The sequence below is a fragment of the Geotrypetes seraphini genome, chromosome 5 (genome assembly GCF_902459505.1).
Source record: "Geotrypetes seraphini chromosome 5, aGeoSer1.1, whole genome shotgun sequence".
NCBI lineage: Eukaryota > Metazoa > Chordata > Amphibia > Gymnophiona > Dermophiidae > Geotrypetes > Geotrypetes seraphini.
The window spans coordinates 267,407,978-267,435,425 of NC_047088.1; the positions used below are offsets into that span (position 1 = coordinate 267,407,978).

The 27,448-nt window shown below is 43.4% G+C and overlaps 1 protein-coding gene across 4 annotated transcripts in view; it reads right to left on the bottom strand.

The window, feature by feature from the left end:
• The window catches only part of SPEG (striated muscle enriched protein kinase), a 543,710-nt gene that overhangs the window by 312,432 nt on the left and 203,830 nt on the right, over window positions 1-27,448 (bottom strand). For all 4 annotated transcript variants that reach the window (XM_033947131.1, XM_033947130.1, XM_033947129.1 and 1 more), the window contains one exon: window positions 23,486-23,661. In XM_033947131.1, the coding sequence (XP_033803022.1) occupies window positions 23,486-23,661 (176 nt within the window). The remainder of the gene's footprint in view (window positions 1-23,485; window positions 23,662-27,448) is intronic.

The window sequence follows — 27,448 nt, forward strand, 5'->3', positions numbered from 1 at the left end:
TCGTTTCCAAGCCTCTGCCCATGAGGTAGCCATCCTCTGTTGGAGTGTGCCTTCAACAAGATTGGCGGCTACTTACCATAGCCCACATACACAACAGAAATTGCCATTTTAATCCATGTGGAGATCGAGGCCTTGGCGCACACGTTTTCCTTAGCATGACTGGTCAGAACAAAAACTATATGTTTATTAAAAATCTTTATATACCGCTTAAATAGCCAAAAAAAGGATCAAAGCGGTTAACAACATAATTCAATCAAAGTAATGGAAAGAACTCCATTTAACTAGTAAAGAAAAAGAAAAAAATATATATACATTTCTAATACATAAAAATCTAAAATGATTTTTAAAATTAATGAATTAATTAATGGATACTGAAGTCCCAAATTCACATCCCGTCAGTGTGGGAAGGACAATTGAAAATAATGTGCCTTTAAATATCTTTTAAAATTTAGGAAAGATTCTTCCTTTCTCAATTCTGTAGATAAACTATTCCATAAGGTTGGAACCAAATAGAAAAATGCACAATTTCTAGTTGATGCAAGATGAGCCTTTAAAATTTGAGGTACAGCTACTCTGCTATCATTCAATGATCTTAATAATCGCCTCGGCATGTAGAATAAGTCTAAGTTAGAAAGATATGGAGGTTGTAGTTCAATAATGTTCTTTGTTGAACTTACGGCTACGCGGTTAATAAGCACGACATTATGTTATGTTATGTGCCAACATCAAAATCTTAAATTTAATCCTAAATTCCATTGGTAACCAATGGAATTTCAAGTACAAAGGAGTCACATGATCTCGAATATGTGCGTAACCTAACAACCGAATCGCAGCATTTTGTACCTTTTGTAAACGTTTTAATTGCCCTGTTGTTATTCCTCTTTAGATAGTACAAAAGCATGAATTAAAGTGTGTAAAGATTTCTCATCTGAAAAATTTCGAATAGCTCTAAGCCAGCGGTCTCAAACATGCGGGCTGCATGTGGCTCTTCAGGTTTTATTTGCGGCCCGCAGTCTGGAGGCGATCATTCTCTTCCTTTTGGAGCAGCAGCCGGCTCGTTCGTTCAAAGCTGCGGGTTGGCGGCTCCTTGCGCTATCCACTCCTGCATCGAAAGCCTCTCTGATGTCACAACATCAGAGAGGCTTCAGACGCAGGCACGGATCTCGCAAGGAGCCGCCACCCGCAGCTTTGAACAAACGAGCCGGCCAGACACGCTGCTGCTCCAGTGGCGTACCAAGGGGGGAGGCGGTCCACTGTTCTCCCTAGAGTGCGGCTCGCGGCTCGTCTAGAGAAGTGGTGCCCAACCTGCTTCCCTTCCCTTCTCACTGCTGCCATCGGGGATCAGGCCGGCACCGTGCTCTTTGATCTACCTGCTTCTCTTCCCTGCGGGGCCGACCAACTCTCGTGGCCCGACATCAATTCTGACTTCGAGAGGACGTTCTGGCTAGTCAATTGCTGCCTGGCTGCTCGTAACGTCCTTTCCAACGTTAGAATTGGTGTTGGGCAGCGAGAGTCGGTCGGCCTCGTGCAGAAGAGATGCAGGGAGATCTCGGCCTGTTCCCGATAGCAGCAGCGGCAGCAGCCTATTCTGTGGCGGTGGTGGCATGGGGAGGGCAGGAAGGAAGGAAGAAAGAAAGAAAGAAGGTGAGGTGGGGACAGGGAGCCAGAAAAAAAAGCAAAAAATGTGGCACGGAGGAAGGAAGGAAGGAAGAAAGAAGGAGGGGGGACAGGGAACCAGAAACAAAGCAAAAAATGGGGCACGGAATCAGAGAAAGACAGACATAGAGAAAGAAAGAAAAAGTTGGGGGAGGGAATGAGGTCTGGAGGAGAGGAAGCATACAGGAGGCTGAAAGAAGGGAAGAAGTATTGGATGCACAGTTAGAAGAATAAAGTGCAACCAGAGACTGATGAAATTACCAAACAAAGGTAGGAAAATGATTTCATTTTCAATTTAGTGATTGAAATGTGCCAGTTTTGAGAAAGAAAAGATATTGAACTTTAAATGTGAGTGCTGCAGAAAAAAATAGAGTACTTGGAGGGCCGCAGAAAAAATAGTTATTAAAGAAATGACAATTTTGCATGAGGTAAAACTCTTTATAGTTTATATATCTTTCCTTTTAACTGTTAAAGGAAAGTTTTATAAACTATGAAGAGTTTTACCTCATGCAAAATTGTCATTTCTTTAATAAGACATTAACTATTTTTTCTGCGGCTCTCTAAGTACCTACAAATCCAAAATGTGGCCCCGCAAAGGGTTTGAGTTTGAGACCACTGCTCTAAGCTGTCTTCATGCACCAAATGCTTTAGCCACTACAGAAGAAACCTGTTCTTCAAAGTTCAAATGACAATCAATTATAATTCCAACATACCTAAAACTATTTACCATCTTAATACAATGGTGATCTACAGAGAAGTCTAATTGGGGCATTGCCTTATCTCCTGAGATACAGCATGCTACTGTTTTTGACATATTTAATATCAATTTATGTTCTCCTATCCATTCTTCTATATTTTTGGGCCCAAATCTAGTGTTAAAGGAGATAGTCTATAGACCAATAAAATATCATCTGCTTCAATATATGTTCTAATTCCCATTTCCTCAATTCGTCTTGCAAGGGGACTTAAAAATATGTTGAACATAATTGGCGAGAGGGCCGAACCTTGTGGTGTTCAGACTCAAAACTCATTGGTAACTTTGAGCACTCTCTTGACATCTAGCAAATGCAATATTTGGTCCTTTTCCTTCAACCCCTTACATTGAAAGGTGGGCAAACAGACTTCCTGATTGACATGGAAGGCAGAGACTATTTTTGATAGAAAGGACAGCACTATGCATAAGGAAAGCACTGCTTCCATAATCTTAAGAAACGGTTCCCTGCGAGGAAGAGCCTGTAACTCAGAGACTTGTCTCGCCGATGTAATCACTACCATAAACACTGACTTGACCATCAGATCTAAGGGCTCATACGGAGGTCTACTGAGACCTCGCAAAATGGTATTAAGGTTCCAGGATGGGAATGGTAGACACACTGAAGGGTGCAACCTGAGAGCCCCTTTAAAGAATCTTGCCACATGTGGGTGTGAGGCCAGAGATTTTCTTTCTCCCTGAGTTCAGAAAAATAAAAGGCATGCTATGTGCACTTTCAGGGATCTAACTAACAAGCCCTTCTCAAGTCCCTCTTGCAAAAATTCCAGGATTACCGAGATCAGGATTTGTAAAGACTCTGCATCGATTTTAGCACACCACTGTTTGAAAGTCTTCCAGGCCTTGGCAAAGGCCACCACTATCAAGGGCTTCTTGTCTCTATGCAGAATGGAAACAACCACTTCCAAGTATCCCTTCCTTACTAGGGTAGCCATACTATAAGCCCAAAGTGTTCCAGATTCTCTATGAGAATCAGGCCCTGAGTCAAAAGATCTGTCTGAACTAACAGCCTGAGACCTTCATTTCTCTGTAGATAAACTAGGTCTGCATACCATGGTCTGTGGGGCAATCGTGCCCACTAGGACAATCAGCCCTGGATCCTGCAAATGACTCAACCTAGCATGGCCATGTGAAAAACACATTTAAGAGTTGCTTCTTCAGCCATGGCTTGGCCATCCCTATGTTTCTGGCTTGAATCTTCAGCTATAAAAGTGATCCACTTTTGTGTTTGCTGCTGAAGCCATGGGAGCCATCAGTGGGCCCCTCACCACCAAACAACAGCATTGAATGTTTATGGGGACAGCTGCCACTCCCCTGGGTTGAGCGTCTGCTGACTGAGCCTGTCTGAATATTCTCCACTCCTTCAATGTGTGCGGCTGAGGGGGGAGGAGGGGGAGGACCATGTGGCCAGCACTCTATTAATCCCGACCAAACCAGGAAGCAGCCAAACTCCTCCTCGAGCTCCTGATAAATCAGGGATGCAAGCAGCTACTGAAATGATGGGCCCCCAAACTCTAAAAATATTATAGCAGGTTAGCTAGACAGGTGTCCCTGAAGACTGATCCTGCTAGCAGAAGACTTCTGTAATACAAGTTTGTGTCTTCTCCCAGGCAGAGGTCCTAACAAGAGGAAACTTCTGGGCACTGAGCCTCAAACTTAAAACAACAGGATAAACCCCCAAAATAATAAAACCGCTGAAACACATCTGAGCAACTTGCTTGCAGAAGAGAAACTGAAGGGGCAGGAGCAAGTCTACTGGGAAGTAGGCAGAGTTGAAAGATAAGTGATTTCATTCTGCAAGCAACGTGCAGTTTCAGATGCTTTCAGGAGTACTAGACACATTGCACTAGAATACAGGTTAACACCCAATGAGCACTATTACGTCTAACTGGAACTGCACACTGGTGAGTGTTTATATTTTGTAACATAAGTGGGCAAATTGGCACTAATCTTAGATGATTTTTTATAGAATGAGGGAGGCACTATTCACTCTTTCACGATTATTTCATGCATGCGTGAACCATTGCACATGAGTGTATTGCCAGGAAGGAGTGCAACTAGAAGATAATTCTCTACAGTTTTACCCAAAGATATCCGGATGCTTCATACTAAACATGTAACTGGCATTATTGACTAAGTTTAGATTTAAATTTATTTAATATTCCACTGTCCCTAATATATAACAAAGCAGTTTACAAATCGAAAATAAAAACAAACAGAAAAGAACTCCAATATCAGTAGGTTAGGAAATAAAAATGAGCATTCATACCATTAAAAATATTGATATTCCCAACCAATTAGCAATTTAATTAAGAAATCATCAATAATAAGGTACAGGTAGCAGTCCAGCAGTGACATGGGGGGGGGGGGGTCTATTCAGTCTTTTACAATGAGTGTCACATGCTTTATTATCTCCCAGTTGGTGAGAAGTTATATATGTGTACTTGGTGCAAAGAACTCCTAGCACTTGGAACAGGTCCAATCTCTGGAAGCTAGAGCAGCAGACTTGGAGGAGCTGAGGGAGACAGAGAGATACATAGAGGAGACTTCTAGGGACATTGTAGAGAAGTCCCACCTCCAGTCTGCCCCTGTACTGCTTGGAGGAGGGAGGTCTCCTAAAAGTAGAAGTAGAATGTAATCCTGTAGCTAGGACCTGCCCACCAGAGGATGCAATATCCTCTTGCACCGAAGATGTTACTCCAGGGGCTTCTACCCAGGAGGGAAGGGTTAGCATGGCCATTGTAGTTGGAGATTCAATCATTAGGCATTTAGATAGCTAGATGGCTGGTAGATGTGAGGATCACTTGGTCACTTGCCTGCCTGGTTGAAGGTGGCAGACCTCACATGTCACCTAGATAAGATTTTAGACAGTACTGGTGAGGAACCTGCTGACTTGATACATGTGGATAGCAATTACCTAAAAAAATGTGGGAGGGAGGTTCTGGAAGCCAAATTTCAGCTTTCAGGTAGAAAGCTGAAATCCAAAACCTCCAGAGGAGCATTTTCAGAAGTGTTCCCTGTTCTACCCAAAGGACTCTAAAGACAAGCAGAGCCCCAGAGTCTCAATGCTTGGATGAGGCAAGTGCAAGGAGGAAGAACTGGGCAACATTCTGAGCAAGACGGCTTCCATCTTAACCAGGGTGGAACCAGGCTGCTAGCATCAACATTTAAAAAGGACATAGAGCAATTATGAAGCTAGAAATTAGGAGGAGTTGCACTTTGAAGGATATAACATATGTTACTATGTTATATCCTTAAAAGTGCATAGTTAAGGTATCTTTTTAAGAACATAATAGCCATACTGGGTCAGATCAATAGTCCATCTAGCCCAATATCTTGTTTCCAACAATGGCCAACCCAAATCACAAGTACCTGGCAGAAACATAAATAGTAGCAACATTCCATTCTACAGATCCAAGGGCAAACCAGTGGCTTTCTGGTTTTCCCTATATCTGTCTCAATAGTAAACTATGGACCTTTCCTCCAGGAACTTGTCCAAACCTTTTTTTAAACCCTTCTATGTTAACCATGTTACCACACCCTCTGGCAAGAAGTTCCAAAGCTTAACTTTTCTTTGAGTAACTAAATATTTCCTCCTAATGATATCAAGATTGTACATCAGACACGTCAACTTGCTCTGAACTACTGCAGCCCTTGTGTGAGTAGTGTATTTCCTTTTATGTTCTTAACCTTTTGGAAATGAGCTTTAGTATGCAATATATATTCATGTGCTTTTGAGCTTAATATACCCCAAAACTAAAAGCCCCATTCACCTATAAACGGCCACCTATGGCATCCCTAAGTGACGTCCACCTAACTCACGTCTACCTAGTACCCAGCTCACGCTCAAAAGTAGACCTGGATTTAGGTGTTAGGTAGACGCATTCGGGCGTTGAGCGGCATGTGATTCTCTAAATGGATGTCCAAATTGAAGCCACTCCCATGCCCCGCCCATGCCTAGAAAGTTGGTTTTGAAAATGGCGACGTGGATATTTTGGCGAGAAAAATATCCAAGAGCCACTTTAGGCCCATTTTTGGTTGTCGTTCTGTTTTGAAAATGAGTTCCTTAGCATCGGTGTTTTCAGGAGCACTCATTTTTTTAATGCATAAATTTGTGTGCAGAAGATTCTAGAATTAGGGGGTAACTGCAATAAGTACTCATTGCCCTCTTAAAAGGTAGCGATCCAAACTGTCTAAACTCCACAGGTACTTTTTCCCAGGGGATTTGCATCAGTAACCAAAGCAAGCATAGTTTTCCCTCCGAGGCAACAAATCTATGCGCATTGTTCAAGGACCTGCCTCTATCTTCTGTGAGCAAAATGCACACATCGTTGAACAAATTACTGTAGTTTGTTACTCACAAAGAAGACAATAATGCAAGCTCAGATTTCTCTGGGCAAAATACTATTTACTTGCAAGTAGGATTTTCATGATTTATTTAACAGATTTCTTATCCTGCTTTATCTTCTAGTCTAGGCAGGTTCCAGTGAACACATACATGATCTCAAATAAACATAATAGAAAACAAAGACAAATTAATAATATACAGTATAAAATCTTGAACATACATGTCAGACAATTCAAATTACAGTAACTTAAACTCATAATAAAAATACCCAAGATGGATTAAAATAAAAGAATAAAAAAATACCAAATAAAGCAAAATAGAAAATCATCAAACAGAAAAACATATAGATTTCTGCATTCCATATCCATAATGTTGTCTTTTGCCTGACACTACATTGAAGTCCTTCCCATGAAAATATAAATGAAGTAAAGCCTCCCTTTGAATGATGAGAAATAGAAATTTGAACCACCTCCCTGGGATCGCTAGCATGGATGCTGCTACGATTCGGGTTTCTGCTAGGTACTAGTTGGAAACAGGACACTGGGCTAGATGGACCATTGGTCTGACCCAGTCTGGCTATTTTTATGTTTTCTTATCCAATAAATTTTGAGATCAAAAGACAATATCTACTACATTCTATATCTATGTAATACAAAATATATGTGCCTTTTTTGCAGCTATATTTCAATCTATTTTGTATGTATATAAACTTAAGAGGCTCCAAAAACTACAACTTCACTTGTGCACACCCTTCTAAGCAAGGCAAATCACATACCAGATGTTGTGTACAAACAGAGTTTTTGGCCAGAACTCTACAGATACACTACAAATCCCTAAACCCTTCCCCCTCCCATTCTGCCTCTAATGTATCCACAGTAACCCTTTGCTTAAAGACTCCCCAACCAAGTACAGAAGCCCCTCTCTGCTCAGCATTCCCTATTCACATCTCTCCCCCACCTCCAACTTCTTCCAAGAAAACTCAGGAAGGACAACTTGTAAACCCATTTATACATATAAATTGGCTAAACGTAGACACAGGGTCCCACAACAAGCCCACTTTTAGTGAACTAAGCGTAACAGATTGCATCTCTGAGTTTACCTGTTACTCTACAGGGGAAATGTGCCCAGACAAAAGCAGATGCAAACCCACAATCAAAAAGACTTTGAACCAGTACGGACAGTTTGAAAATGCCTCCTAAGGATAAAACATATGACCCAAATACTCTGAATGTGAGTTAGGTCCTTCCTGTTATGAATCTGAATGCAGATCTGACGGTCCTTAGATGTGCTTAGCGCCTTGGCTTTCCTCAGAGCAGTTCTTACTATGCTTATGCTGGACACACCTTAGTCATAAGGGACTTGTTACTCCATCATCTAATAATATGTAATGAGACAAGAGAAATGGACTGAGACAGTGTAAATGGAGGTGGGAGACAGACAGAGTAAGTGATGGGCAGAGGTGCAGTATACTGAGCATCTTTCCTTATACAGTATCTTGAAAGCAGCAGCTATCTGTGCCTCCTCGTAGCTCCTACCACTAGTCAGAGGATGGGCTGACTCCTACGCCTATGCTATGAACTACCATTGTTGTCCCAGCATTCCCCCTTCCTGAGCGGAGTCTTTCCATGCCAGAACTTGCTCAAACAACATTCCAAGGTGATGTCCTTTTGTTGTGTTTTAGTGTCTCGGTGTCCAGGAAAAGGTAGAGAAGGGCTCTAGATGTCCAGTCCTGGCCAGTTGGTTCCTTGCTTTTGTGTTTAGAAGAAGGCAGGGTCCAGAGGCTAAGAGTTCTCCAGCTAAAGCGTGAAAACTGTAGATGTGACAGGCAGTAAAAGCACATATGGTCCCACCTTATCTCACTCCCCCTGTGTACAGACAAAAACCGAAGTCAGCAAGCAGAAGAGTTAGTACAGCACAGAATACAAAGACACCAATCCGGAATTCCCCCTGCAAACCCAAGGGCTAGAATGAAGGAGCACACCAGGGCTAAATCCAGCTCCCAGGCTAACATGAACTTAGGTTAGTAAAATTCTTTATGAAATCAGTGCTCACACTTTCTCAGGCCTTTCTCTGAACTCCTCTTCTATTTTATCTTCTAGGCTCTTACCCTTTGCAGGCACTCTCCTCTCCCTCTCTACATCTTATTTAATTGCCAGACTATCTTCTCTCATCTCCTGTATCTTTGCCAAGCTTCCTCCCAGCTCTCATCACATCCCCACAAGATCCTGGGCTGAATTTATAAGGATTACTGTTTCATGTGAAATCAGCTAATACCATTTGGGGGTTTGATTGCATAAGATTAGAAGGTACAGTAAGTGGGATTCCCTGTTCCATCCTTGGCCCAAGGATTTGGAAGGCATAAATAAAAAGACAGTACCTGTTGGAGATGAGAAAGAAATGCGAAGGGGAAGAGAAGAACCCTGTCACCTGGGGGGTTTTTTGTTGTGAGGCAATGGGACTCCTTTATGTGCTTAAAGGACAAGAGGAACAGGAGGTCTTGAGTATCACTGGATGGAGGGGATCAGGGAGGAGGGCGAGGGAGAGAAGAGAATGGTGAGGATGAAATCTTCCCTGCTGACGGACCTTTTAACTGGTAATACAGACAGTTTAGCATGGGGGGAGGGTGCATTTTCACATTTATCTGTAGGAATGTAGAGACAATATTAGCAAGCATGTTAAAGATTTAGTATGAACACACTAAAAAAACATTTGCACAAATTTTACTGCTTAGACCCCTTAAGATATTATTTTGACAACAACTACAAACTCTCTTGTAAATTTAAATTAGAGATCTGGCAGAGCAATCAGATATAACAATACCAACAACACCCATTCCACTGCCAAGGAGTACAAAAAACTGGAGAAAAGATCCTCAGATTCTTATATTCTCATATTAAAATTTGCATGCTTATAATATTCCTTTTCCAGACTGAAGAAAGATCATATTATGAACCTGTAAAGCTTTCAATATAAGGCCTGATATAAGGCTCTTTTTTATACTTCATGCCAATGGTGTGATTCACAAAATAGGCAGAATTGTTTGTATTATTGAACATGTAGAAACTGTTGTGCCAAGATTTCTGAATCTCAGTCTCTATTCTCTTCTGTCACCTCCTGTGCAGCTCTTAGGCTCTCTCCTGGCCTCCTGAATCTCTCTCCACACATCCTTTATAATTCCCAGACTCTCTTCTCTCATCTCCATCATCTTTCCTCACTCTCTCTTCTTTTTCACCCTATCTTGTCTTATTCCCATGCTCTCTTGTGTTACTCCTAAATCTGTTTCTAGCTCATATGCTGTTTCATTTCGAGCCTCTTCCTCTCACTTCATTTATCTTCTCCAATCATTTTCATCTTTCTCATCACCTCTTGTTCCACACGTAGATTTGTTTGGGTTTCTTCTCTCTCCTCACCCATATCTTCTCTGGCTCTCTCCTCTTTCTCTTATCTTTCTTGTTTCTTTCACTTGTTCTCTCTTTTCCAGTGATCACCTGTATCTTGCTCAGACTCTGAGGACTTTATTTCCTCGCTTTCACCTCTTGAATTTTGCCTTGGCTGTACTATCTTGCTCCTCATGATTCCCTACATTTTTATTGGGCTCTTTTTCTAAATGTTATGAGAAACCTAAGTAATGAACCTTCAAACTATTTCCAGACTTGCAGAGTTTAATACATTTCTTTGAATTATTTGCGGTCTATAAAATCAATAACTTCTCAAATGTACAAACTGTCTTTTCCTTCTCTTAAAAGAATAAAATCTCTGGTTTATATCTCTCGATCTTTTGCATATGTTTTTACATCTATTTGAAACGAACTTCCTGCTGAGATTAGAATTCTTCCATTTCTCCCAATCTTCAGAAAATCTTTTAAAACATGTTTTCAAAATTACACTCCCTCTCTGAATCTGCGGTTTCAGTACCTGTGAATTAGGTATTCGTGGTTTTTGGGCCCGGGACCCCCCCCCCCCTTGTGAATCACTCCATCTCCGGCCTCCCCAGACCTTACCTGGCGATCTAGCGGTGACATGGTGCGGGAACGATCTTCCTACACTTCTGCCCCTTGCAGAGCCATCATCAAAAATGGCTGCTGTGAGTTCCTGTGGTCTCACGAGACTACAACGGGAACTCACGGCAGCCATTTTCGATGACGGCTCTGCATGGGATAGGAATGTAGGAAGAGCGCTCCTGTCCCGAGTCACAGCTAGACCATCAGGTAAGGTCCAGTATGAAGGAGGGAGGGAGGAGGGAGATGGACGTGGGTCAGAGTCGTCGGACCAAAAGTTATTCGTGAATTTTCCTTATTCACGGGCCAGCTCTGCCCCTAACCCCTGCGAATACGGAGGGAAAAGTGTATTCTTACTGAGGATGTAGATTATGTTACGATGACTTTTAGACCCATTAATTAGATCTGACCCTTTTATATCATCAAGTATCTTTATGTAAACCAAGTCAAGCTTCTAACCTAGAAGATGACTTGGTATATAAACCCAAGGATTAGATTAGATTAAATCATCTTGCAAGACACAGAATCCCTATAAAGTAGTACAAAATATTAAAATGAGATAGAAAGACTAAACAGAATATATTGAACATGATTAAAAGGTGATGTGAAAGAGGCTATTAGAGCCAAAAAAAATCATTTAAAGAATAGAAAAAGGATCCAAATGAAGAAAATAAGAAGAAACACAAGCACTGGCAATTAGATGTAAAGCATTGATAAAGAAAGCTAAGAAAGGATATGAAGAGAAACTTGCCAAAGAGGCAAAAACTCAGAGTGACAATTTTTTTTTTAGGTACATCAGAAGCAGACAACCTGTGAGGGAATCCATGGGACTGTTGGATGATCAAGGAGCAAAAGGGGCATTCAGAGAGGATAAGGCCATAGCGGAGAGACTGAATAAATTCTTTGCTTTGGTCTTTATGGAAAAAAATAGTAACATAGTAACAAAGTAACACAGTAAATGATGGCAGATAAAGACCTGAATGGTCCATCCAGTCTGTCCATTAAAAATTCATGATTAAATTAACTTGTCTCTTCTTTAATTTTTTCTGGGTCGTAGACTGTAAAGTCCACCTGTTAGTGTCCTAGGTTCCAAATGCTGAAGTTGCCATCCAAGCTCACTCCAGCCTATCCAACCATCCTGTTTGCAGGATATCTGCCATAAACATCCTCATGTTCCAAGTTAGTGTTCCATTGATGCCCTCCCCAGCCCATCTTACCCAAATCACCACATATGAGACACAAACCGTACAAATTTCTCCAATACTGGCCTTAGTTCTTTAATTTATATCATTTGATTGTTTTCTAATTAGAGATCCTTTGAGTTTATCCTATGCTTTTATGAATTCCATCACCGTTTTCCTCTCTACCACCTCCCTCGGGAGGGCATTCCAGGCATCTACTATCCTCTCCATGAGAAAGAATTTCTTAACATTGTTCCTGAGTCTTCATCCCCACAACCTCAAATTATGCCCTCTTCTTTTACCATTTTCTCTTCTCTGGAAAAGATTTGTTACTATATTAATACCTTTAGAGTATTTAAATGTCTCTATCATTTCTCCCCTGTCCCTCCTCTCCTCCAGAGTATACATATAGAAACATAGAAACATGATGGCAAATAAAGGACAAATGGCCCATCCAGTCTGCCTATCCACAGTAACCATTATCTCTTCTGGGTTTGGCCAGGTACTAGGGACCTGGATTAGCCACCATGAGAACGAGCTTCTGGGCTTGATGGACCATTGGTCTGACCCAGTATTCTTATGTTCTTCCTCTCTCTAAGAGATCCCATGTGACAATCCCAGGCTTTCTTGAAATCAGACACAGTCTCTGATTCCACCACCTCTACTGGGAGACTGTTCCATGCATCTACCACCCTTTCTGTAAAAATATTTATCCCAGGACAAGCAGGCAGGTATTCTCACATATGGGTGATGTCATCCGACGGAGCCTCGATGCGGACGCCTCACAAGCAGACTTGCTTGAAGAAACTAGAAGTTTTGAGTCACCCGCACTACACATGTGCGAGTGCCTTCCCGCCCAGTGCACAGGGCGCGTCTCCTCAGTTCTTTGTTTTCCGTGGAGCCGAGAAGTCCGTCTTTTTGGCTCTCTCCGGTAACTTCATCATTCGTGCCTTCTCTCACCGCGGTTTGTGTTTCTTTTTCTCACGAATCGCTGTGTTAGTCTTTTTCTTTCTTTAAAAAAAAAAAAAATTTTTACTTCCATCCGTTCGTCCGGTACAGGCCGCTCGGCCACAGCCCGCGGGCTTCGACTTTGCGTTGGCTGTCTTTTTGTCTATGCCCCGGCCTGTCACCGGTTTCAAACGGTGTCGCAAGTGCAAGCGCACGATATCCCTTACGGATCCTCACGGTCGCTGCCTCAAGTACCTTGGGCCGAAACATCATCCTACCACGTGTTTGCGTTCTGGTGGATAACCTCTTCGAGATGGAGTCTTCTACTCTCTCAGCATCGAAGATGTCTTCGGCATCAGCCCCAGGCGATGCCTCTCCTTCTACTGCTTCCACCTCGAGCCTCTTCAGACCTTCGTCTTTTGGAGTGGCTCTTGCTTCCATGTCCTCGGCTGCCATATCTTCTCCTGTCTACTCAGGTCAGATAGCTCAGCACTCGGTTCCGCCAGTGGTGATTAAAGTTTTGAAGCCTTCCAAGTCGAAACACTCTCACATCACTGTGTGAGAACCTCCAGCCAAGGCAGATGGGCCGGTTTCAGACGTGGTACCCTCCTTGCCAGCTACACCCCAGCCCTCTTTGGAGGAGCAGATTATTAAGGTCCTCACTAACATGGGACCCACACTGCTTAATCTGCTTCATCCTGGGCATGCAGAAGTCTCCAGCGAGGTCGAGCCGCCTGTGCCCCGGTTTGATCCTCCACACTCGATGCAGGGAGCGGAGTCTCTGCGAGTGTCTGGTCGGCCTTCCAAGCACGAAACGCATAGAGTAGAGTCTGTGCGAGTGCATCAACAGGATACCTCCCATTCTACCAAGGGAGTCCAGTCTTCGAAGTTGCTTTAGGGCTCCTCCATGCCTATAGATCTTCGATCAACTGCTTCTGAGGCAACCTCTGCTCGATCTTCGAGATCCAGTTCGAGACACAGTTCTCGACATCACTCGAGACCTGCTTCGAGGCATTCTTCGAGACATCATTCCTCAAAGCCTCGGTCTTCTCCAGCCTCGACGAGACCTCCAACTCCTCGTTCCAAGTCTCCGATGCCGGCCCTGGAGGATATCCTGATGTCCAGTGCCTCATCCAAGTCTCCCAGTTCCTTCGTACCATGGTTTCCTGTCAAGGCTTCTTCTTCTACGACTCCAGTTGCCTCGACGTCCTCGAGTCCTTCTTGAAGCTGTGCCACTGCAGATCAGTTATCTTTTTCCTCATTTTTGAGACAGATGGCTGTAGACTTGAACGTTCCATTGGACACTGGCTCTAAGTACTCTAAAGAATACCTCGAGACCATGCATCTTCCTCAACCTCCGGCTGAGTCTCTCAAACTGCCATTACACAAGCTTCTTGATCAGACTTTTACTAGATGCATGGAGACTCCTTTTTCCATTCCAGCAGTTCCAGGAAACTTGGATGCCAGATATAAAACAGTGCATCATAAAGGTTTTGACAATTCCCAATTGTCACATCAATCCTTGCTTGTGGAATCCTCTTTAAAGAGAAACCATCCTTCCAGAGTGTATGCCACCGTTCCTCCTGGCAGGGAAGGGAAGACCATGGATAAATTTGGATGCCGCATTTACCAAAATACTATGATGTCTTCGAAGGTCCTCAATTATAACTTTCATTTTATTACTTATTTTGAATTTCTTTTGTCCCTTCTGCTGAAATTTTTGAGTTACTTAGATGATAGCATGCATTTTGAGTTCTAAGAAGTCATTGCTTCTTTCTCTCAGTTGCATATCCATCTTTTGCAATCATCTTATGATGCCTTTGAGTTCTCTGCCCGAGCAGCTGCTTGATCTGTGGCCATGCGTCGTCTAGCCTGGCTTCGCACCATAGACATGGATTCTAACCTCCAGGATCGCCTGGCGAACATCCCTTGTGAAGGCAATGACCTTTTTGATGAGTCCATCGAGGCTGCCACCAAAAAATTGTCTGACCATGCTAAATCTTTTGCCTCTATAGTCAGATCTAAGCCTAAGCCAGCTCATTCTAGACCTACACGTCCTCCTCTTACCTACCAGAGGCTTTTTCCTCCAAAGCCGGCGCCTTACACTCGCCCTCCTTTGAAGAAGCAACTACCTCAGAAGCAACAGAAGCCTCAACCTTCTGCTCCACCTAAGGCTTCTCAGCCTTTTTGACTGTTTACACCAGAGCATAACATCCATCGTTCTGTCTCTGACTCCTTTTCCACCTATAGGAGGTTGTCTCCATCTTTTTTACAACCGATGGACGGTCATAACATCAGACCTCTGGGTCCTTTCCATCATCAGGGAAGGATACTCTCTTCATTTCACTCAAGTTCCTCCAGAGCTTCCTCCAAGAGAGTATCCTTCCAGTCCGTCCCAGACCGCCCTTCTTCTTCAGGAAGCTCAAGCTCTGCTTCGTCTCCATGCCATAGAACCAGTTCCCTTGGAACAGCAGAATAGGGGGTTTTACTCCCGTTACTTCCTTGTTCCGAAGAAGACAGGCGATCTGCGACCCATTTTGGATCTCAGGGCTCTCAACAAATTTTTAGTCAAAGAAAAGTTTTGAATGTTGTCCCTGGCATCTCTCTATCCCCTTCTCAAGCAGAACGATTGGTTATGTTCTCTGGATCTCATGGAGGCCTATACTCACATCCCCATTCACCCGGCCTCCAGTCAGTATCTCAGATTTCGGGTGGGGAATCTGCATTTTCAATACAGAGTACTACCCTTCGGCCTGGCCTCGTCTCCCAGAGTGTTCACCAAGTGCCTGGTTGTGGTAGCGGCAGCTCTGAGTAATCATGGTCTTCAGGTATTTCCCTACCTCGACGACTGGCTCATCAAAGATTCCACCTCTCAAGGAGTTATTGTAGCGACCCAACGGACTACCTGGTTTCTACAAAGTTTGGGATTCGAAATCAACTTTCCCAAATCTCAACTTCAACCCTCTCAGAATCTACAATTCATTGGAGCTGTTCTGGACACTGTCCAACTCAGAGCATTCCTTCCACAACAACGTCTGGAAGCTCTTCTTCAACTCTGTCATACAGTGTCTTCCCGCTCTTCCATCTCAGCGAGACATATGATGGTACTTCTGGGTCACATGGCCTCCACGGTACACGTGACTCCTTTTGCCAGACTTCACCTCAGAATTCCTCAGTGGACGCTGGCATCTCAATGGACGTAGGTTTCCGACCCTCTTTCTCAACACATAACAGTCACTCCTTTATTGAAGCAGTCTCTCCATTGGTGGGTGCTCTCTTCCAATCTCTCCAGAGGCTTGCTTTTTCACATGCCCCCTCATCAGAAGGTCCTCACGACAGACTCGTCGACCTACGCTTGGGGCGCTCATCTCGATGGTCTCTGTACTCCAGGCCTCTGGACCAGTACGGATCGTCGGTGTCATATCAATCAGTTGGAACTCAGAGAGATCCTCAAAGCTCTCCATGCTTTTCAGCATCTCCTTCACGACACTGTAGTCCTCGTCCGCACGGACAACAAAGTCGCCATGTATTATGTCAACAAACAGGGAGGGACAGGGTCTGCCTCCCTTTGTCAAGAAGCTCTGGAAGTTTGTGACTGGGTAATCCGTCACAACACCTTCCTCAAAGCTGTCTACATTCAAGGGGCTCAGAATTCCTTGGTGGACAACTTGAGTCATCTTCTGCAACCTCACGAATGGACTCTCCATTCATCGTCTCTTCATCACATTTTCTCACAGTGGGGAACGCCTCAGATAGACCTCTTTGCAGCTCCCCACAATTTCAAACTGCCTCAGTTTTGCTCCAGGATATACTCTCCTCACCGCCTCGAGGCAGATGCTTTTCTCCTACAATGGATGAATCTATTCCTCTACGCATTTCCTCCATTCCCTCTCATTCTCAAGACTCTAGTCAAGTTGAAGAACGATCATGCCACCATGATTCTAATTGCTCCTCGGTGGCCGAGACAACCATGGTACTCCCTTCTACTTCAACTCAGCAGAAGGGAACCATACCTTCTACCAGTTTTTCCTTCTCTGCTTACACAGAGTCAAGAATCTCTGCTTCATCCCAACTTGCAGTCTCTACACCTGACAGCCTGGTACCTTTCAACATAACTCCTCTTCGGTTTTCTCAAATCTGTCAGAGATGTTTTAGAAGCTTCTAGAAAGCTTACAACTAGACAATGCTATCACCAAAAATGGACTAGATTTTCTACATGGTGTTTCTCTCATCATAAGGAGCCTCAACATTCCTCCTTATCATCTGTTTTGGATTATCTTTTGCACCTATCCAACTCTGGACTCAAGTCTACATCCATTTGAGTCCATCTCAGTACAATTGTAGCTTTTCATCAGCCTATTGCAGGGAAACCCCTCTCTACTCATCCGGTAGTTTCTAGATTTATGAAAGGACTTTTCAATGCCAAACCTCCTCTCAAACCGCCTCCTGTGGTTTGGGATCTCAATGTTATCCTTTCTCAACTCATGAAGCCTCCATTTGAACCAATTTATAAGGCTCATTTGAAGTATCTCACTTGGAAAGTGGTGTTTCTCATTGCCCTCACTTCTGCTCGACGAGTCAGTTAGCTGCAAGCTTTGGTTACTGATCCACCATTCACTGTGTTCCATCATGACAAGGTGGTTCTTCGTACTCATCCGAAATTCCTACCTAAAGTGGTCTCAGAATTTCATCTCAACAATCTATCGTACTGCCAGTGTTTTTTCAAAAGCCTCATTCTCACCCTGGAGAATCCGCTCTTCATACTCTGGACTGTAAACGTGCTTTGGCCTTCTTCTTGGAACGCACCAAACCACACAGAACTGCTCCTCAACTTTTTGTTTCTTTTGATCCAAGTAAGTTGGGACATCCAATTTCTAAACGCACCATCTCTAATTGGATGGCGGCTTGTATCTCTTTCTGCTATGCCCAGGCTGGATTATCACTTCACAGTAAAGTCACAGCCCATAAAGTCAGAGCAATGGCAGCTTCTGTAGCTTTCCTCAGATCGACACCGATTGAGGAGATTTGCAAGGCTGCTACTTGGTCCTCGGTTCACACCTTCACTTCTCACTATTGTCTGGATACTTTCTCCAGACGAGATGGACAGTTTGGCCAAACAGTATTACGAAATTTATTCTCCTAAATTACCAACACTTCCACCATCCTATTCTAGTTAGCTTGGAGGTCACCCATATGTGAGAATACCTGCCTGCTTGTCCTGGAAAAAAGCACAGTTACTTACCGTAACAGGTGTTATCCAGGGACAGTTTGGGATCAGCATTTGGGCCTCTAGGTTTCACATTTTAGAGCTAGTGCCTTCCCTCATTGCAAGCTATTAGCTGCCTTTAAAACCGTGTCGAGCTCCACTTCAGTGGAGAAGATGTGGTATATAAACCTAAGGCTTAGTTTAGTTTAGTTTAGTTTATTGGATTATATATATTTCTTATTACTTTGTGTATTGTTTTTAGCATTCTGTATTAATAAACCTGGGACTTGCTGGTTTCTCTGAACACCGGCATTTGTTTGTTGCTTTTTGTTCTAAATTTACTACAGACGAGGTAGCTTTATTGCGTGCCCCCCAGTCCTTGTATTTTTGGAAAGAGTAAACAAACAATTCAAGTCTAACATTACTGTTCCATTCAGCATTTTAGAGCCCTCTATCATATTTGCCCTTAGCCATTTCTCCAAGCTGAAGAGCCCTAGCTGCTTTACACTTTCCTCATAGGGAAGTCATCCCATCGCATTATCATTTTCATCACTCTGTACCTTTTCTAATTCCGCTATATCTTTTTTTGAGATCTGGTGACCACAACTACACACAATATTTGAGGTGCAATTGTATCGTAGAGCAATATAAAGGCATTATAAAACTCTTATTTTTGTTTTCCATTCCTTTCCTGATAAATTACATATTACTAACAATAGCTCTGCGAGTTCATTTTTCAGAACTATCATTATTCTGGAATGTATACCATCCAGTCCAGGTAATTTGCTACTCTTTAATTTATCAAATTGCCTTGTTACATCTTCCAGGTTTACAAAGATTTCTTTCAGTTTCTCTGACTTTCTGGCACTGGTCTTTCCCCCCCAAACAATAGGGAAAAATAATCCACTGCTAATGCTGACGGATAAGTTGTTTTGCAAATGTATAATCAATAACCCACAGCCACAGAACTTATTGGATAGTAAACTACCTCACTACTTTCAGGCTCATTTTCAAAGCACTTAGATGCACAAAGTAACTGTGACAAAGCTGGTCAGAATTTCTACGAGAGGTCAGAACATACATACAGCCAAGACACACTTGCATATGACAAAAGACGTTTTATTTTTCATACCAGCCTGACCCTTTCTCTTCTCAAGGTCAGGAAGTAACAGAAATACAGTAACCTTCTGTGTTACCACATTTATCTCACACACAAGTTTAGCCCAGTCCACAACAAACAAAGAACACTCCTTTCACATAAAAGTCTCTCTGTTTCACTCACTTCAGCCATTCTGCTCCATTTGGCTTTCATAGGCATTACTCATCTTCCCAGAGTTCTGCCTTGGCCCATGTCTAGGGAAGCTGGGAGTCTCTCTCTCTCAGGGACCTATCCCAACTGATCTCGGGCTAAAACATATATACTCCTTCCTGCCTGAGATTTGCCCCTGAGACAGCATAATTGCCTCACTTCCTCTAAGGTAGCTCAGTTCTGAGCTGTTGAACCCAGTGCATCCTAGGACCTGTAGTTCATCCCCTCTCTGGTTGGCGCCCCCTGCGGCCTGGTGGTATAACTGTTACTTTGGTGTGTGTCTAAATACTTTGAAGATAAGCCCTTGTGTATAAAAAATGTGTCAGAAAACTCAATGAGAGCCCAAAGAAAGGGTCAAGCTTGATGCTGTGATGTCTCTCTAATCACTCAATCATTTCATATTGCCCCAGCTTGGTGACCCCAATTTTACAATTGTCTTTGGGGTTACCAGGTTGGTGCAATATGACGTGTGCGATGATTGAGTGATTAGTGAGACATCACAGCATCAAGCTTGACCCTTTCTTTGGGCTCTCATTGAGTTTTCTGAGCACATAAGAACATAAGAAGTTGCCTCCGCTGAGACAGACCAGAGGTCCATCTCGCCCAGCTGTCCGCTCCTGCGGCGGCCTATCAGGCCCATTGCCTGAGCAGTGGTCCCTGACTAGCTCTATAACCTATCTCCACTCCTATCCCTATACTTGCTTCTTCTCCTATCCCTATAGCCTACCTCTACACCTATCTATACCCCTCAATCCCTTTGTCCTCTAGGAACCTATCCAAACCTTCTTTGAAGCCCTGTAAGGTGCTCCTGTCTACCACAGCCTCTGGAAGTGCATTCCATGTATCCACCACCCTCTGGGTGAAAAAGAACTTCCTAGCGTTTGTTCTAAACCTGTCCCCTTTCAATTTCTCCGAGTGCCCCCTTGTACTTGTGGTTTCCCATAATTTGAAAAATCTGTCCCTGTCTAATTTTTCTATGCCCTTCAGGATCTTGAAGGTTTCTATCATGTCTCCTCTAAGTCTCCGCTTCTCCAGGGAGAAAAGCCCTAGCTGTTTCAATCTGTTAGTATATGAGAGATTTTCCATACCCTTTATCAGCTTAGTTGCTCTTCTCTGGACTCCATCAAGTACTGCCATGTCCTTCTTGAGGTACGGCGACCAGTACTGGACACAGTACTCCAGATGCGGCCGCACCATTGCACGATACAGTGGCAGGATGTCTTCCTTCGTCCTGGTCGTGATACCATTCTTAATGATATCCAACATTTTGTTTGCTTTCCTTGAGGCGGCGGCGCACTGCGCCGACGCCTTCAGTGTTTCGTCTACCATCACTCCCAGGTCTCTTTCAAGGTTACTGACCCCTAGTAGTGATCCCCCCATTTTGTAAGTGAACATACTAGTAAGAACATAAGAATTGCCGCTGCTGAATCAGACCAGTGGTCCATCGTGCCCAGCAGTCCGCTTCCGCGGTGGCCCTTAGGTCAAAGACCAGTGCCCTATTTGAGTCTAGCCTTACTTGCGTATGTCCTATTCCAGTAGGAACTTTTCCAACCTTGTCTTGAATCCCTGGAGGCTGTTTTCCCCTATAACAGCCTCCAGAAGAGCGTTCCAGTTTTGAAGAAGAACTTACATTTGTACGGAATCTATCCCCTTTTAACTTTAGAGAGTGCCCTCTCGTCCTCTCTACCTTGGAGAGAGTGAACAACCTGTCTTTATCTACTAAGACTATTCCCTTCAGTACCTTGAATGTTTCAATCATGTCCCCTCTTTTCAAGGGAGAAGAGGCCCAGTTTCTCTAATAAGCTCTATGGCTGCAGGTTGTTGGTTATAGTTTGCACTAGTATTTCCCCTACATCTTCCTTGGTGAAGACCAAAACAAAAATTCATTTAGTCTCTCCACTATGGACTTGTCTTCTCTGAGTGCCCCTTTTGCCCCTCATCGTGTAGAGATGTTTTCATACCAGAAAAAGCTGTAAAATAACAGCATTCTTATTCTGCACCTCCAGTATCTCCTGTGGTCAGTATCCCTCCCCCACCAGCACAACATTCAGCTATTTTCTGCGAGATACCATCCATTTTACATCACCACCTCCTCAATCAAAATCAGGGTTGGGACCCTGAGTTTCACTTGCAACTAGCGGGGGATTTTCCCACTGTTTAATATATCACTCTCACTTCTAATTGTACCTATTCTTCTCACTGTAGAGAAAATTTAGACCAGGGGTTATAGACCCTGAATCCAATCACTAGAAGTCATCCTTGCAAAGCCTCTGCAGCTAACTTAGGGGCAGAACTGGGGGCCATCCATATAGCAGTGCACATTTGCCATTGAACTACCACATGAGTCCAGATCACTCCTTTTTAAACTCCCTGGTCATGAATGTAAGATTGACAGGCAGAATGGTGAGCTCTTAAGAGAGAATGCTAATGGGACAAAACATAAGCAGGAGAGTCTTACACATTCATGATACCAGTACTTAGGGAGAGGCACTAACAAACACAACCCTTTACTTCAAGAGACTCAAATCATGCATAAAAAGATGACGTTATCTGCTAAAGAAAGGAGAGGATACGCAGATGAGCACTCTAGCTTCTACATGGGACATAAGGTCCAAGAAGCAAAACAACATATGAAGTCCCTATGCCTAACACTTTGGGTACACCAGATGTTTCCACTCTCCTGCTTACATTGCCTAGATGATCCCAACTATACAATAGTCATCTGCCAGTTCATAACCTTGATGGAAATATTTCCTTCCAACACAATAGGCCAGGATCAGCTAAGGGTGCAGTAACTCTTGGAATATGAAATACTGAGGCTCAGATGTTACCTGGGAGCAGAGAACATGAAGTCTGGGACATTATCTTGAGAACACTGAGAGTGGGATAATATTTGAATTAGGAAATACTTAAGATACAACGAGAGGCCTTTTCAATAGAATGTCTAAGCCTGACTTTGAGAAAGGTCAAAAAATCAGGCAGAGAAAATGTCCATTTTGGAAACCTTAAGACATCTTATCTTTTTTTTTTTAATGACCTATCTAGACATTTTGGCCCTTAATACATCTGTCTTTTTTGGCCATTTTCAAATATGAAAACATCCAAATGCAAAATATACGAAACCAACCCATTTGGACATAGGCAGGGCCACATTCTATACTAGACTGGCCACACAGACAGATAGCGGAGCAGGGGGGCACCTTAGGGGACCCTGCTGTGAACTTTATATAAAGAGTGCCAGGTACACATCTCACCATATTCCCTTATATTGTATGCTGTGCCCCCCAAAACCTATTGGACCTACCTGTCTACCACCCCAATAAACCTAATGGCTGCAAGTATCACCTATATGCAGGTACAGTTCATTTTTTGGTGGGCTCACACTGCCCCCCACAAGTGTACTAGTTAGGATGGGATATAGGACTGGCCATGCTATCTGCATATCTGTCTTAGAGACAAATATGTACTGTTTCATGCAGATCTTGGGGGGGGGGGGGGGGGATCAGTGACCATTGGGAAAGTGTGGGGAGCCATGCCTTCATTTCTCCAGTGCTCATCTGGACAGTTTGGGCACCTTTCTGGCCTTTATTCATTTTTAAAACAGGTCTAGCCCCAAACGTCCACATTTTGCCCTGGACATTTTGTAACAAGTTTGATTATCAATGCTAAGCCCACCCAGAACATGCCTCCGACATGACCTCTTGAGATTTAGACACACTGCAGAGAAAAGGCCTAGCAAAACATCTAGAAAGTTGGTTTTGAAAATGGCGACGTGACTGTTTTGCCAAGAAAAACATCCAAGAGCCACTTTATGCCCATTTTTGGATATCTTTCTGATTTGAAAATGAGCCACAATATTAGCTGAAATATTATTTGTCAGAGAATGCTGACAGTAGGATGTTACGTCAGTACAGAGAACACTGAGGGTGAAATTAAAAATGTACAGCGCTGTGTGCGTCTGGTAGCACTTTAGAAATAATAAATAGTCGTAGTTTGGCCCAGAAGGCAGACAGTGGGATTTGGGACAGAATTTTGACCTTAGTGCAGGAAGAGTGAGCGTGGAGAATTACCTTGGATTTCCAATCTTGCCTCACACTGTTTGGTTCCGTATTCATTTATTGCTTTGCAGGTATAGAATCCAGCATCGGATTTCTCTGCAGCTGAGATGAGCAGTGTGAAGGCCCCGCTCGCTTCCTCCAGTACCCGGTACCTGGTGTCCTGTTTCACTGGCCTTCGATTCTTCAGCCTGCAGGAGATGAACCAGTTAGGAGGTAAGCAAAGAGAGGAGAGACTGAGAAACATAGAGGCAGATCAAGGCCATCCACAGTAACCATTATCTCATTCTCTCTCTGAGAGATCCCAGGCCCTCTTGAATTCAGACACAGCTGTTAGTTCTCCAGTGCTAGTCACATGGAGGCTAATTTCATTATAGGATGCCCACAAATTTTCAAAAAGGCACCTCTTTTATGCTTATTTTAGAAGGATCACTCTTCAACAAACACTTCCACTGCTTAAAAACAACACATATGATGTCGGTAACCTTTCCTTATATTCTTTTGGGCCAATATTTAAAGGGATTTAAGTGGGCAAGAGAAGCCTCCAATATATAGTGCTATGTCAAACAAGTATGTCCTCTCCTACAACTCCATTCTCTCTTCTTCTATTGATACCCTTGCCCCTCCCATTTCACGTCCTGTAAGACGTGCCATGGTTGTCCCCCCAAATCCATTACCTGCACTCCTGTGCCCGAGCTGCTGAACGTCTTTGGCTTAAATCCCGTACACATGAGGAAACCAAAAAAGGCCATAGCGACCGGAGTGAAGGAGAGTCCGAAGAGGACCAAGAAGCCATTGGGAACCGCTATCAGGAAAGCAGCCAGCTCATCTGAGCGGAGAGGGTGCTACTGCCTTGCACGGAACTTTTCCTTTGCATCATCTTTGCTTTTCCTGGCATTCTGCTTTTGTTTATTTATTTTTTTATTTTCATAATTTTTCATAATTGTTTACTCAGGTACTTTAGCTAGATTGTGAAACTTAGGGACAGATAGGGAAGTCTTAAGTACCTGTATTTTATTGTATCTGTGATATGCTGGAGCGGGATATCAAATATTAATAAACATAAACATGCTGACTTCATACATTTCAAATTCATGCTGACATCCTTCCAATCTACCCTCTCTCTTGCTAAACAAGAATACTATAACTCTCTTAGTGCCAACCCTCGCCGTCTCTTTGCCATACTCAACTCTCTACTCAAAGTGCGCCCACTTTCCCCCCCCAGATGATGGCAGAGTTCTTCCAGATTCACAAGATCCATCTTGAATTCTCAACCATATCACCTCCCCCACCACCCCATCCGGCTGTCCACTCTGCCAACCTCCCTTCAACATCCCCTACCACCCTTTCCTTCTTTTCTGAAGTCACAGAAGAGGAAATTGTTCATCTTTCCTCATCCAAACCCACCACCTGTTTCTCTGATCCGATTCCTACCTGGCTACTCGGAGCTATCGCTCCAACTGTAATCCCTCCCATCTGTCACATCCTCAACCTTTCGCTCTCTACTTCCTGATGTCTTCAAACATGCTGTAGTTACACCCTTCCTCAAAAAGCCCTCACTAGACCCCCCACATCCCCCTCCAATTACAACCCCATCTCCTTCCTCCTCTTCCTATCCAAACTACTTGAACGTGCTGTTCACCGCCATTGCCTGGACTTCTTTTCTTCTCAGAATATTCTTGATCCACTTCAATCAGGTTTTCGCCCTCTCCATTCTACAGAAACTGCTCTTGCTAAAGTCTCTAACAACCTGTTCCTGGCCAAACAGGCCTCTACTCTATCCTCATCCTTCTCAATCTGTCTGCTGCCTTCAACACTGTTGATCACCACCTCCTTCTCAACACACTGTCCTCACTTGGATTCCAGGGTTCTGTTCTCTCCTGGTTTTCTTCCTATCTCTCCCATCATACTTTCTGCTTATGTTACATTGGATCCTCCTCCACTGCCATACTACTGTCTATCAGTGTATCTCAAGGCTCCGTCCTGCGCCCTCTCCTCTTTTCCTTATATACATACTCTCTCGGTACACTGATCTCCTCCCATAGTTTTCAATATCACCTCTATGCCAATGATTGTCAGATCTACCTCTCCAAACCAGATATCTCTACAGAAACTCAGGCCCAAATCTCAGCCTGCCTCTCCGACATTGCCGCTTGGATGTCTCGCCGCCATCTCAAATTAAATATGGCTAAAACTGAACTCCTTATCTTTTCACCTAAACTCATCTCCCCCCTCTCACCGTTCTCTAGTTCTGTGGATAACACTCTCCTCCTCCCTGTCTCGTCAGTTTGCAATCTCAGGGTGATCTTAGACTCCTCTCTCTCCTTCTCTGCTCAGATCCAAAAAACCACCAAAACCTGTCGCTTGTCCTGAGTAAGAGCTGAGAGAAGATCTGCTAAGGGTAAGAAAAACTTCATTGGAATATCTTACCTGCTAGCATTCAAACTTGGGCTTCAGGAGGTTATTTAATTGTCCTTCTCTTTTTTAGTTCAATACTCTGCTTTTTCATTAAAGTCAATTTAGACAATAGTGTGCCTTTAGAGTTTGTTAGGGTTTATATGTAAAAAGTGCTTTAGTCTAGATTAGTATTTTAGGTTGCATTTCAGAGCATTAAATCCAATTAGGAAATAAATAGCAGTTGAGGAAATGTGGTAGGGAGGTTCTGGAAGCCAAATTTAGGCTCTTAGGAAGGAAGTTAAAATTCAGAACCTCCAGGGTAGCATTTTCAGAAGTGCTCCCTGTTCTACGTGCAGAACCCAAGAGGCGGGCAGCGCTCCAAAGTCTCAATGCGTGGTTGAGACGATAATGTAGGGATGAGGGATTTAGATTTGTTAGCAACTGAGCAACCTTCTGGGAAAGAGGGAGCTTGTTCCAAAAGGATGAACTCCACCTTAACTGGGATGGAACCAGGCTGCTGGCATTAACATATAAAAAGAAGATAGAGCTTTTAAACTGATATGCCGGGGAAGTCGAGAATCATCTAGGAGCGGATGGTTTGATGTGAGGTATCCTTGAAGGATACTATTGAAACAGGATATTTAGGGAGTCCTAGTAGAGAGGTTTCAATAATGGTGAAAGAAAACCAGGAGGGTTTAAGAGGAAGGCACAGTAAAAGACTCAAATTTTCCTGTCTTCTCAGCAACCTGTAGTTGCAAGGAAAAAACACAATTTGAAGTGTATGTATGCAAATGCTAAAAGCCTAAAAAATAAAACAGGAGATTTAGAGTAAATAGCACTGAATGATGAGGTAGATATAATAGGCATCTCGGAGACCTGGTGGAAGGAGGACAATCAATGGGACACTGTGCTACCTGGGTACAAATTATATTGCAAGGATAGAGTACATAAAGCTATTATTATTAATATTATTACTATTATTGGAAAAGAGATGGCTGAGGGGAGATATGATTGAAGTCTACAAAATCCTGAGTGGAATAGAATGGGTACAAGTGGATCAATTTTGACACTGAGGAGGGAGTGGAAAACATGAAAAAGAATCTACAAAAGTTAGAGGAATGGTCTAATATCTGGCAACTAAAATTCAATGCAAAGAAATGTAGAGTAATGCATTTGGGGATTAATACTCGGAAGGAACCGAATATGCTGGGAGATGAGAAGCTGATATGCACGGATGGGAAGAGGGACCTTGGGGTGATAGTGTCCGATCTAAAGGCGAAAAAACAGTGTGACAAGGTGGTGATTGCTGCCAGAAGGATGCTGCGCTGTATAAAGAGAGGCGTAGCCAGTAGAAGGAAGAAGGTGTTGATGCCCCTGTACAGGTCATTGGTGAGGCCCCACTTGGAGTATTATGTTCAGTTTTGGAGACCGTATCTGGCGAAGGATATAAGAAGACTTGAAATAGTCCAGAGGAGGGCAACAAAAATGATAGGAGGCTTGCACTCCTGGATAGGAGACTGGAAGCTCTGAATATGTATACCCTAGAGGCAAGGAGGGACAAGGGAGATACGATTCAGATGT